Source organism: Malurus melanocephalus, unplaced genomic scaffold, assembly GCF_030028575.1.
Source record: "Malurus melanocephalus ecotype Western Australia unplaced genomic scaffold, MMel_1.1 scaffold_61, whole genome shotgun sequence".
Classification (NCBI taxonomy): Eukaryota; Metazoa; Chordata; class Aves; order Passeriformes; family Maluridae; genus Malurus; species Malurus melanocephalus.
Window position 1 is genome coordinate 2,625,526 of NW_026623293.1, and position 13,802 is coordinate 2,639,327.

Consider the following 13,802-nt stretch of genomic DNA (forward strand, 5'->3'; position numbering starts at 1 on the left):
AAAGAAATCAAGGCTATATTGGATTGATTTGGGCAGGAATGGGGTACCTGGATGTTGCCTCCAGCTGGAAAAGAAGAGATTGGGTTCAGCCTTTGTTCTTGGGATTGTTTGCACAAGAGAGATCAAGGAGTCATTATCCYGCTCTACTCAGTGCTTGTCAGGCCACACCTGGAAYACTGAGCTCAGTTTTGGTCCCTGCTATGCAAAAAAGATGTGGACAAGCTGGAGAGGGTCCAGAGAGGGGCCACAAAGATGATCAGAGGACTGGGAAGCCTGCCATGTGGGAAAAGAGAACTGAGTTTCTTCAATTTGAGAAAGGAAGGCTTRGGGAAGAACTTATYATTGTGTTTCTGTATTTAACAGTGRCTACAAAGAAGATGGAGACTCCATTTTACAAGTAGCCAAATGGAAAAGGTGTGGGATAATGGGCACAGGTTACCAGTGAGGATTTCAATTGGATAAGGACAATTTTCACAGTAAGAACAGTCAGCCATTGGAATAACCTCCYCAGGGAAGYGGTGGATTCCSTAACAGTGGATAATTTTAAGATCTGCCTGTAYAGGGTGCTGGACGATCTTGTCTAGACCGTGCTATGGCCAGGAAAAACTGGATCAGATGCTCCTTGAGGTCTATTCCAACCTGGCATTCTATGATTCTGTGATCTTTTYAGTACTTAAGGAGACAGCCCTAATCTTCCACCAAAATCCAGTGTGTAAAAAAAAAAAAAAGTTACACAAAAAAAACCTTTTATAAACATAGATACCTCCAGAAAAAGAGGAAAAGGAGATAGACTTCTTTTAGAATAAATGCATGCACTTACTATTTCCCCCTTCCCTCTTAATCACTGAAAACCTTGCAGGAAACACACTCCTGTATTCTTAAAGTTCTAGGCTGCAAGAACCAAAGCAGCCACTGTCTGAAGCCCATGGCTGCATATCCACTGTCTCCAGTGAGTGGAATCCATCCCACCAGAAATCACTGGCAGCTCAGGTGGGAGTGGGAAATTTATGAAAAGTCTTTGAGGTGRTGACCTCTGAGGACCATGGAACTTCAGCTGCAGAATTGAAAGCCACCRTCAACTACACTGACCAAGTAGGCTAAAAGAAGTTGTTTTGTTTTGTTTTTTTTTCCGTAATCCAGGGAGGCAGAATTCAGTGAAAGAACTAAAGTACAACATCAGTACAGAATCAAAATATTCTAGTTGCTACACTCATTAAGACCATGATCTAAACTTCCAAGCAAACCAGTGGGAGCTTCGTTACCTGACTGGACATCAACTTACAAGAAGAGCAGACCTTCACAACTTCCTACCAAATCAGTCCAAGTACCCAGGGGAAATGCATTTTGATTCTCTGATTCTTATGACCCTTGGAAAATAAAGAACAGATTTAAYTCTATCCAAAGGGAGACTATGTAAACTATGCACAACCCATTCAGAGACAARAAAGTTGAAGGGAAACAATTCTCTATAAGAGAAAATGGGAAGTTAGTCTGATAATTTGGATAAATGACCCCATCTATCAAGGTCATGATTATGTGAGCCGGCAAGGGACAAAAACCTTAAAGACTGAAAGAGTTAGGCTTTTCTTAATTAAAAGTAGCAAAATAATTTCCTAAGAGAAGCTGTGGGAGCAATGTCAGCAAGAAGCACAGATTTTTCCCAGTTAGAGGTGCCTGAAGAAAAATTAAATATGTCTTRGCTGCAAGCATCAAGGCATCCCATATTGTCCCCAAGAGTCTGATCATGAAGGATCAAGCAATTCCTTTGAAATCATTTTAAATTAGCAATGAAAATAATCACAGCAGAACAAAAAATCCAATAAAATCCAGCCTAAGGTTTCTTTTATAAATAAGGCAGGGTTTAGAGTGTCCCTGTGTACCTATCCTCAGCTAGGTACATTATTCAAACCCGAAATCTCCTGGGAATCTCCTCCTTAGCAGATCTTTGATTCCTCCTGCACCCAGACATAGTCAAGGTGCCAGTTCCAAATGCAGAAGGCTGGAGGGAAATCCTGATGGCTGACACAGGATGCTGAACATCTTGCACTGGTTTTTACCCACTAACAGCATCTCAAGCCTGTCTTTGACAATTCCAGAACAACTTCAGGAGAGAAATGTGCAGTAAAAGGCAAAAGGCTGAAACCCTCTCTCAGGGAAGAGACAATACTGAATTTCCACAATATACCAGCAAAGCACATTAAATGCTCCTGCAATGCATAACCAAGTAAGGTCATGACAACAAAATGAAAATTTTACATTGGTGGAGAGAGGAAGGAGCTGAATGCCACCATCAGCTCAGTGGTCACTGCATGTGAATGGTCACTCACACCAAATTAAAACTTCGGGATTTCCTTTCTGCCTTTATCTTTGCAGTCATGACTATGTCTGCCCACAGCTGAGCTATGCTGGTTGTCCAGAAAAAGAAGATAATTTCTGGAGAGGATGTTTTACTACCATTATTTCAATATTTAAACTGGATTTCTCATTCCTTCATGGCAAATTTCCACTGTGAGGTTTGCCTGCTCTTTTGCAGTAGATGGGTGTAGGAATACAGTGTAGGAAAAGGATTTCTGGCAACAACCATGGTATTTTTTACTGAGAACAGTAAACMTGATGAATAATTAACTTCTCTCTATATGGCCAGGCTCTGTTTTCTTCACAGAACCTCTCATCCTTCTTTCTTTTGGAGGCCTTTCGATCCTGTTCTCACTGTATCAAATAAGCAGAAACTATAGGGGAATTATGGAGAAAATCAATATGAACTTGTTTTGAAGAAAGGAGAAGCAGTGTCAACCCTACTCCAAATGTAGATCCTTTAGTGTTATTTATTCAGACTATTTTCTTTCTATCAAAGAGAAACATAAAGGCTCAGGGCTCTTTACTGATCACTTACTTGGGTCTCAGGGAAATGTACACCCAATGTTTGACATATCCTGGAATCACTGCCAAGACTTTAAAGAAGAGTTTACATCATACATGAAGGCAAAACAGGAATGTCTAGGATGCTATAATTTACARCCAACATTTTGAGACTCAGTAGTTAAGACATCAATCCAAAATCCAAGCGCTGGTTTGTCGCTGGTTTGTGCTTTTGCAAGACCTGAGAACTTGCAGAGCTTTAAAGGAAGTCTTTAGGATGCTCATTATTTCTGGTATGGATCCTAAAATTCTAWAAATACTCATTTCCTTAAATCTAATTTCAAGTATAGGCAAAGCATTTGCGTTAGTGCTTRTAAGATTGTGGGTTCTGATAAGGCTCACGATCCAGATTTCAGTCACCTGTATTTGAAAATCTGTCAGCAAAAAGTCCTCAGAACCTGCAGAAACCTCTCCTCTTGCACAGTGCTCAACACCTTTATGGAAACCACTTTCTATCAAAAGCTCAAGGAAATACTTTTCTCCCTTCCCTATCGAATGATGCACTAACGAGCCCCTCTGTCTTGTGCAGTCCTTTCTCTGCACCCCTGGCATCCAGGCAGGCATCACTCCCTGTTAACCCCAGCTGCCCTGCCAGCCCACAGCAGAGCTGGGCACTGGATTAAAYAAACAGAAATTATAGGGAATTATGGAACAACCACTGCACAGCAAAGCATTTATTCATGGAATTTCAGCACCTGTTACTCCTGTTAGAAACTGTGATTAAGYAACACTGCAGCCCACTCTCCTCCTCTGCCCACGGGGAGAAGCAGCTGCTCTCCATCCAAACAGGCTCTGGTGCGCGTAGGAAACGTAAAGTCTACTGGTTTGAAAGATTTATGGGTATAGGAAAGTACTTACTTTTGTGCAACAAAAGAAGGGTCAAAGAACTCAGACGTAATCCTGTTTGCATACAGGGAACAACTAGTCATAGAGCACAACCCTGAAAAGCATAAGACAAACCATTCAGTGGAGCTGGCAGCAGAGCTTTGGGCCTGACCCTGAAGTCAACGAAGTCACGGAGGATTGCGCACGGGTTTCTGYGGAAAAGAAGCGGCTCCGGTATGACTTCAAATATGCAAACCGATAGAAACGAAGGATATTTACCAGAGAGTATGAAAATCAGTCCAGCTAAACAAGCTATTTTTGCTTTTGTYTGATCAGAGCCTCCGACTTTTGTACATTTCATCCCAACCAGTCCAAAAACGGCACCGAAGAAGCCCAGGCAGACAGCGGAGATCATCAATCCTCTGCAGGCTTGGATGTAACCTGTGAGGAGAAAGAACAAGGCTAATGTGAGAACTGGGACCGTGACAGGTTTTGCTACAGTTCCCCTCCCTCTGTGCAGCATCAGGCACTCACTATCACCCATGGGATCAGATTTTGGCTGGAACAGCCAAACCTCACCACTGACTGTATTTTTTAAGTTTTGCACACCCTTCACARGGCACCATCACATCACCCAGCTCGTAACAAACATGCAATGGCACTCAGGGCTCCAAAACACGATCCCATGGCACTGAGTACAACATCTGCAAGAGGCTGCTTCCCTGAGGTTTAGAAGAGCAGCTCCATGTGGCCTGATCAGGGCTGTCACCTTTGCAGAGCCACCCTGCACACACCAAGTCTCTCATCAGTCCTGTTCTGTATCTGTGTCACAGGTACAACATGACAGCAGCAGTGACCCTGGCTGGGGTCCTGGGACTCCCTGGACATGCATTGATTTGATTTGGATCTGCCAAGAAGGCCCTCATTCTGCAAGGCACTCAGCCACGCACTCAGCTCCATGGACAGCAGCAATCCCTTGGGATAAAGCAAATCACCGCTGTATTTAAACCTGGGCAAACAGCTTGCGCCCAGCTTCAGCCACAAACTATTTGGCTGTGCTGCCCGAGACTGCTCCCAGAGGGACCTCCCAGGGCAGGGCCCTTGCACAGGACAATGGGCTGCTGCTTGGCCTCTTCTCCCTTCCGAGAATATCTTGTAATTGCAAGACTGTGATAATCTCATATCACTGCTTACGGGGTGGAACGCTGCAATCTTACACAGCTGAATAACCATCACAAGATGTTTTTCTTCATAACCTGTTGTTACATCTCATTTAAAATGAAAATGAACTCCCACTATTAGGGTATTCATTCCTTTTGCTTTGATCTCCAGTGGGTGGAAATGTTGAGAGCTAAACCACATTGTCACTGCCTATTACACCAAATTTTATGTAATAATAAATAAACAAAAAAAAAAACTGCCAAACCCTGCACTGAAGTTTTAATATGTAAGAAAACAATATATGAAGGCAGGAACTAGAGGACATCTAATGAAAACAGAAGACAGCAGATTCAAAACAAAAGGGGTGCTTGTCTGTAAAACGAAGCTGTGGAACTCCTTTCCACAGGATGTGTGGACACCAAGGGCTCACAGAGGCTCAAAGAGAGACTGGATATGTCYATGACAGAGGAATCTGTGTCTGGCTGGAAGGTCTTTGAGGTGCAGATGGCTACCACAGACACTTGGCCACCTTCTGCTATCCTTACTGCCACCTGCCTTAGCCACTGCTGGAGGTGTATCAGCTCCAGGATGAGCGCTCCATGCTTGAATAAGATTCTAAATCTCCCACTGATCCACAGCTTTGTGCAAGAAAGAAATTTGTAGCACTTAACACCCCATTTTAGCAGGCCTGCTGAACTTGGGGGCCATGCTGTGAACACAACCTACTGCATTTATCTACACCTGCTGGCACACAGACAGAATTCCTTCATTTGCAATGTGCTTCTGTGGCCCATCTGCTAAAGAAATACACAATCAATGAAAGAGGTGCAATTGTYGTACGGCTCACGTGTTGGGATGTGAGACAGTAATTTGTGCAAGATTTGAAGACAGCAGCCTCGCTTTGTTAATTTTTGCTGTGGGCATGGAAAAGTTGGCTTGTGCTGCTTTTGGGTGGTGTGTAATGTATTTCTTGTAGCAGACAGGTAAAGCACGAGATGAAGACTGGAAAGGAAGCTATTATTTTTGACAGGCCCAATTTATTGACAGTGTTAGYAGCTAATTGACACATTAAAGTGCTGAACCATGAACATGTTTACCCGGAGGTCCTCTAAACTTTTATTTATGTCTGAGCCTCCTTGGAAAACCAGTAAATATTCACCCCAACCAAAATATCCAGCATTTGCTAGYAACCACAAGGCTGAAATTCAGTTTTTCCTGAAGGTCAATACACAGTTTTAGAATAGGTAGAGGGTAGTGAGACAGCGAGAAATAATTAACTCACTCACTAAGAAATCATTTTCAATTATAAACAGCATGAACTGGAGGACTGCTCAGTTCTGCTGAATGAATAACCTTTCTCACTAAATAATTCACCAAATTGGGCAGGCCAGGTACAGCAGYTTCAGTTCACTACAGCAATCAGCCAACTGGCACACATTTTTAAAACAAAATACAGAAAAAAAAAATCACAATTTACACCAGTACTGTGGAAGAGCAGAAGGCTCTGTTAGTCCCTGTAGGCTGACTGGAACATTAGAAAGCATGAAAGGTTGAAATCAACCTTTTCACTAAATCTAACCTGCTATAGCTTAGATTCTAGGTTCAAATTCTGTATAATAYTTGGCTGTGAGAAGAACTTAAACCTCTTTTTTGATTGTAAGAAAGCAAGATTATACTGGTCACCAAGACTTACAAGGCTTGTTCAGCTTGAAGAAAAGGATTCCATGAGACCTTACAGCAGCCTTCCAGAACCTAAAGGGGGCCTACAGGAAAGCTGGARAAGRRYTTTTTMYAMRAGWGTRYRKWGWSASRGGRRAMAYKYYTKWAMWSWRMAAARRGGRMRRWTTWWRWTWRRYWKTWRGRARRAAWKWWTKWMYKKKRRGGKKGWKRRRMCCYKGRAMWRGSTKYCCMRRRRARSYKKKGSYYCCCYYCCYKGRARKKKTKRARGKTKGGWKKKGSYTTKRRSMAMCYTTWMYWRSMRGRWKKKKYCCYKSCCMWKGSMRGGGGKTTGGAACTGGATGGTCTTTAAGGTCCCTTCCAACCCAAAACATTCTGTGATTCTRTGATTATGAAGAGCACTATAAAAGGGAGCTGCCTATYACTTCACAGACCTCTACCCCAGACCAAAATCTGTGTTTTCCAAATGTTCACGGCCTGATTTCGCACCAGCCCCCACAGGAAACTTGTCATGGTACACACCAAACACCCAAATGAAGCCCCCAAGCAGCAAAAAGCCATGTGTTTTAAACAGACAAGCAGACAAACACGCATTACTCATAAAGTCATGTTTAGCAGCATTCCAAGAGAAACCTATTTCAAGGTGGCTTCTTTTTTTTTTTTGTTTTTAACAAATGTGCTTTGTCTTGCATTCAAATTAATCTTGTTAGAGCTTCATCTTTCTTGCCTCACTGCTCTCACACTTGCTTACAAAGAGTTAGGAGGCATTCACCTACTCATATCATATGACACTATGGAAAAAAAATATATATGCAAAGTTCTGGAGACTGCCACTTTCACAATAAATGCCTCTGGTGGCATTTTGCAGTCTGCATCACGTGAAGTGTAAGGGGTTTGCCTTACAGATACAGCACAGATTCCTTCCAAAAGTACACACCCATAGCTTTTGTATGTCTTTCTAAGCTCTAATACCCTCTTTTAGCTCATAATTGAATTTTTGTTCAGCTCTGTTCTTGCAAAAGGTCATCAGATCCACTGTTGGAAAGATGGAGACTGATATGTCCTCTTTTGGGGAGGTGGTTTCATCAGTAAATTTCCACCTATGGCACAAACACTAAGCCTGAAATGAYTTTAAGTTCCAGAGACAGGAAGAACACTTTTGCTTCCATACAGAATGTGGGGCTTAGCACATAATGAGGGCTGATTTCTTCCAAGGAATGCCTAAAGGTGGAAAGGGACCACAAGCAATTTTCTCTGGAAGCTGTTTGTGTGGAGTGATGGCCTGAAAGCCACCAGGACAGCCCCACTGCTGTGGCATCCCACTGCMATCCGGGGAGGACAGGCCAAGCCCAGTCCATGATATAAACCAAAACAAGGGAAAAGAGGAACCATCCCCTGAGCACCCCTGACCCAAAATATGGCACTTTCTGAAAAGGAAGGACTTGTCCTGCCCTCCACAGGAGAATTCCAGCAACTGGTGTAGACTCAGAGTCCCTGAGTGGTTTGGGTTGGGAGRGACCTTAGAGGTCACCCAGTTCCTACCCCCTGCCATGAGCAGGGACATCTTGCATAGCCCAGGCTGCTCAAAGCACAGGGACATCCTGATTTCTTTTCCTCTTGTTCTGTCTCTGATCCCCTGGGAGACCTGAGCAACCTCTCCAGTTAAGAAGTCCAGTGACACTTARAGGTTTCTGATTTGACTAAAAAAAATTCTGTAGAAGAGGAACTGCTCTGGGAAGCAAATCTTCTCCATCTGTTTGAGGAAGGAGTGGAGCAGAGCCACGTTTCCCTGGGACAACAAAAATATTTCTAGTAATTTCCCAGTCAYGCTCTACCATTTTGAGGAGAGAAAMCCRTTGCCACTRCAGGTRTCTTTATAGGGCATTGTTTCTGCTCAGAAACACTTCACTGAAAACAGGAAACCAGATCTGCCCTGTTTTGTGTCTTCTGTGTCCCCCACCTGAGGATGGCAGCAGGAAGTTCYCACATTCCCAATCAAATGGGATCCACCTTGGACGTGTAAGTCTGGGTGAAGAGGGAGAGGAGGGAAGGGAGAGGCTAGACAAGGGCTGAGACAAATCCATCTTCTTGTTGAGACACGAATTCTTTCAGCCACGAGAGACACACCGCAGCCCTGACGTGCACTCCCCCCCAGGGAAGGGTTAGGGTGAAGAGGGGACACACACACCCACGCTCAGCTGCTCACAGGTTCCCTGCAGAGCCTGTCACCACAAGGAGAGGAGCTGGGGCTAGGCTGCCACCTAGAAAGCACCTCTGGCAGTGGTGGCTGCCCCTCTGACCTGCCCCAGCTTGTCCGCTCTGTGCTGGAGGTGTACTTCACTCTCCCTCCAGCCTGCCTTTCATCCACATTGCACCTGGGTACAGAATCTGGCCCCACAGCATTTAGAGATGCTACTGAGAAACATTGAAGCCAAGAACTTTCTGCTTTCCATAAACAGTCTGGCCAGAAGGATTGGGACAGGGCCCTTCCAGATGAGCATTTCTGATTTACTTCTGTCCAAAATGAGCTGTTGGCTCTTTCACAGTGCACAAGGTGCCTCAGAAACTCATTCCTTGGCCAAGTGGAACATGCTACCCAACACACAAGGTTTCAATGCACAAGCATTTGGGGGAAAGGATGGTGAGGACCTTGCAGTCCTCTGTCATCTGCTTTTTGAAAACTTAAATGTTCCCAAACCTGCATACTTTGTAACTATGCTTTTCTTACTCTGAAAACAGATTAACCCAGACTTAAAAGAACAGCTAAACAATAGATTCAAGGGTTCCAAAAGGTTTCGCACCAGTGATCACTCCGTGCCTGCCGGCACAGAGACCACATCTCCTTGTCCAGACCTGGAAACAACATTCTGAGCTGCTACACTTGGCCACAGAGTGACCGATGTCAATGGAGGCCAGCCAGYTCTCCCATCCCTTTGGAGATGGCAAATCCCTCTTCCTCCATGGGGCTGCRTCCAAAGAAGGTCCAGGGAACAGCACTTCTCCACCTGAGGGATGCATCCTGCAGCAGTGATGCTGAAGGGCTGCCTCTTTTTGGTATCTTGACCTTTTAGCCCTTTCTACATAAAGAGATAAAAGGTTTTCTGATATTGGTATTAACATCATGTTCATATCAATCTCTGTTACAAATAGTATTAATCTCTGTCAATGATTAGGAAAACAGACCTTCCTTTCCCCTTAAACAGAGCTTTTACACCAAAATAACTTCTCAGACTCCAGTGCAAAGGCAAGGTCTTGCCAGACTGTGAACAGTAGGCATGATCTTTTGTGAGTATCAAAGCCACCGGAGCACCGCATATTGCATTCAATTACAACTATAAAAACTTAGAAAAGGTGCCATAATTCTGGAAACCTTTCTTCCCAGTCTTTACAGTCACTCCTGAAGCTATAAACTGATGACATACACACTTCTCCTGTTTCTACTGGCAATAATCACAGTGGATTTATCAACTAAAAGTTTAGTTGTAAAGATTTCCTGCAGTGAACCAGTTTCCCAGTACAGCTTCCTTAAAGGGCAAAAATGTTTCCCCTTAACTAGGGAAAAAGCGCAGCACCAACTCAATCTTTGGTTTCAAGCCCTATAGCAAAACTCTCAGCTTTGCTTCAAAATAACACTGCCCTAGAGCTGAGCAAAGCTATGCATCCCTTCTGCATACCTTTGCATCCCTGACTGCCCCGAGCTTTTACACTGTCATTTATCAATGAAGCAATTACATCTGAGTTAATAACCGCTTAGCAAAACCAGCAAAGGAACATTAATTAAAACAAAASGACGCCAAGGTTTGTTCTTCTCCACCGACCGTTGCATGGTTGGCAAAACCATAAAAAAGAGGAATGTCACGACAGTCGGAAAATAAATCGGCAAGAAAAAATCGCCTGCATTCTTCTTGTGTCAAATCCACACGCACTACTCTTCTGACGGGGGAGAAAAGGCAGGTAGTGACAGCACGAGAGGCCAAACGGGACACTTGGGCACCACGTATAATCTCAGCCAGTGGGTTTTTGGGATGAAAAGATCCCACTTCCACAGGTGCGCACAAGCACCCGCCGGGGGACACGGGGACACCTGCCATGAGCCCGCGGGGGAGCCGCCACTGTCGGGGTCCCCGCCGTCCCCCCGGCCCCGCTCTGCGCACCCCGACCCTCGCTCCCGCCCGCCCCGGAGACCCCCAGAACCCCCGAGCGACACAGGGGACACCGGGGAGGTGTCAGGGTGGGGGTCAGCGGGAGCCTGACCGTCCAGCGCCAGCATGGATGGGAAGTCCTTGCAGTTGGAGACGCCGGTGGAGTCGGTCACGCATGTTTTCCAGAGGTTGGCCCAAAAGGTGGCGGTGGTGATGACCGTGCCGTCGATGGTGGACACCTTCCAGTAGTCGGTGGGCAGCGTGGAGGAGACCAGCACCCATCCTGAGATGGTGAGCAGGAAGGCGATGATCTCCGCCGACGTGCTCGCCATGGGCCCGGCAGCAGGCGGCGGGCGGCAGCGGGCGGGCGGCGCGGAGCCGCGGCGGATCCCGGCGGAGCCCGGCGGGCGGGAGGAGCGGAGCGGAGCCGAGCGGGGCGGGGCGGGGGCGGCAGCGCAGCCCAATGAGCACCGATAGCTGCGGGCAGAGCCCCGGACCGCCCCCGCCCCGCCCGGCACCGGCACGGCCCGGGAGCCCAGAGGGGAACCCAGAGCGGAGCCCGCACGGCCCGGCGGGACGATCCCGGGGGGCGATAGGAACCGGAGCCACAAACAAACAGCAGCGCAGCGACCCGCGATTTGGGGCTGGATAGACCTTCCCCTGCAGGCGGGGTGCGGGGKTCGGGAGAGGGTGGCACAGAGGGACAGGAGCGTCCTTAGCGGCTCCTCCGTATCTGCAGGTTTGCTTCTCTTTCCGTATGAGAGATCACCCCTCAGCCTCCTTTTCTCCAAACTAGACCAGCCCAGAGTACTCAGCCACTCCTCACAGAGCACGATTTCCAGCTSTYCTCTGGATGCATTCAAAGACCTCAGCATCCCTCTTGAGTGACCACTCACCAGCCAGAYATGCACCCACCGCGCYCRCCACCCTTCCCTCAAAGCCACCCTCCTGGCTTTGAGGAATGCTTGTAGGATACACGTGTGCCGACAGTGAGCGTTCCTTATGCCTACAGGGACGTTTTGAAACGCATAGTATGGTTTTTTAATCCTCTGAATTCCAGTTGGCCCCCGGTATTATCCAGCCACAGGTGATGCAGCGTTTGATACCTATTTTTGCCATGTGAGGTGATCAACTTGGGATTTTCTGCCTCAGTTTTAGTGCATTGGTATTCGAGCCTGCAGCTCACAGGTGGAGAGTTATCCACAGTGGTTTCTCCTCTTGTTTGAAGCTGTTTACTTTCCACATCAATAGTATATTTGCCATTGATGTGGAAAGTACACTGCCGGTCTTTACTTTCCTCCTATTTATTTCAAAACTATTGTTACATTTTCTAAACCTTTTTGCCAGATGGGCAATCACTGGAGGATAAGAAGCCACATTTGCATCATTTGCTCTTTGGTTTTGCCGTGTGGACACAAACCCGGATGTAATCACCTTGCAGACACATATTTAAAAAAAAAAAAAAAAAAAAAAAAAAGACCTCAGAGTTAGGTGTACCCTTGGATGTGTGTCAGATCTCAGTGGGAATTTGGTACTTGTTGATCTGTTAATGCTCCAGCAGGATAAAAGGGGGTCCACAGACGCATTTAGTGACGCAGTAGCCCTCTGCCTGCTCTCTCCCTCCTTGGTACCCTCTGACTCGCAGGTGACGCACAGCGGCACTGGCAGGGAAGAGGGAGAGGGGAAAGCAGGCAGGAGGCTTGTTTGCACATCAGAATTGGGCATGGAGCATGCTACAGCTCTGTTCAACCTCTCTGCCAAAAATGCCTTCCTCTGTCCCCAGGAGGAAAGAGAAACAGTGTCACGAAGTAAGTGAGCCACCCTCCAGTGTGGTGTCGGGCTGTAGCCAGAGCCTGCTTTGGAACACTGGAATGACCATAGATCCAAGTCCCATCTCCATGGTGTTATTTATAATCTAGTTATCATAGGGCATGGCCRCMGAAAGGAAAAAGAAATATTTWWAAAAATATTTTYCCCCMATCATAACACTTTGAGATCTTGCAGACTGGAATTATGTTGGTGGTGGCAAAGCAGACGAATCCAAGCTATCAGCTGGGATCTAATCAAGTCTGAGGTAGGAGACTTGAGTCCAAACCTGGGTCATCATGTTTTCCTGACATGGGGAGCTCACCTATTCTTTTGCTGACAACACTGCTTTGGTTGGTGAATCCAGGGAGTRGCATTTGGGCAAATTTTGGCCAGGGCCCATCAGAACTCTTTAGTTTGYTTCCATGCAATAACCAGAAGGCTGGAGTGAGTGTTGAAGGACAGGAACAGATCCAGGATATCTCTAGGCCAGAGTCTGAGCCCCTGAGTCTGGGAAAGAGAGGAAGAAGAAGATGATCTCCCTGAAGAGCGTAGACACCCCTTTCCAAAGGGCCAGCAGAAGTGCCAAGCTGGCAAGTGACCCTGCTGAGGGTGGGTGGTCCTGCTGAAGCTGCTGTGGGCTCTTGCTGTGATGTCCCAAAAGCATTTGTGCTGCCCCAGACCACGCTGCTTTCAGCAGAGCTGGGCTTTGCTGCCATGTGCAGTGTGGATCCACATTTCTCTGACTGAATCTGCCAAAGACTTCAGGGGGAGCCCATGAAGGTGACCTAGGACAGATGAAGCTAATTCCACCTCAAAATCACTCTCTGCCTGTCCACAAGAATCCTTCAAGCAAGGCTAATTTATATGTTCATTCCCTTGCAAACTCTTTTATTCAGAACGTTGTAAAGTGGCCTCTGTGTACATGAGAACCAGAATTGCTTCACCTTCAGGGAAAGGCTCCTAACATGTCCTGACACTGCTGCTTTTGAGGATGTTTTACTAGTCCAGTTGTTACCATCTTTGTAATCTAAAATCAGAGCAAGATGTTGAGCTTCTGACCTCATCTTCAGTGATGTAAACCCAAAATGATGCAGTCCACATCTGAGCTTTCACCCAGGCTGAAGWGCAAGGGAAGTTGCAAGAGATACTCTTCCCCTGTGGCAATTTTTTTCATGCTGGCTGGAATCTGCAGGGATAAGACATTGGAAAACATTCTTCTGTGAGCCTGTGTTTCTCCCCCTTGTAATGTTTTCAGCTTCTTTCTCTTGT

At 46.3% G+C, this 13,802-nt stretch overlaps 1 protein-coding gene across 3 annotated transcripts in view; it reads right to left on the reverse strand.

The window, feature by feature from the left end:
* Positions 1 to 13,802, reverse strand: part of CLDN10 (claudin 10) — a 55,642-nt gene that overhangs the window by 4,255 nt on the left and 37,585 nt on the right. For 2 of the 3 annotated variants that reach the window (XM_057366222.1, XM_057366220.1), the window contains exons 1-3: positions 10,837 to 11,121; positions 4,024 to 4,185; positions 3,778 to 3,859 (exon numbers count right to left, since the gene is read on the reverse strand). In XM_057366222.1, coding sequence (XP_057222205.1) covers positions 3,778 to 3,859; positions 4,024 to 4,185; positions 10,837 to 11,056 — 464 coding nt within the window. In that variant the 5' untranslated portion in view covers positions 11,057 to 11,121. Of the gene's footprint in view, positions 1 to 3,777; positions 3,860 to 4,023; positions 4,186 to 10,836; positions 11,122 to 13,802 lie in introns of those variants that run through there. The other variant, XM_057366221.1, reaches the window with a different exon arrangement.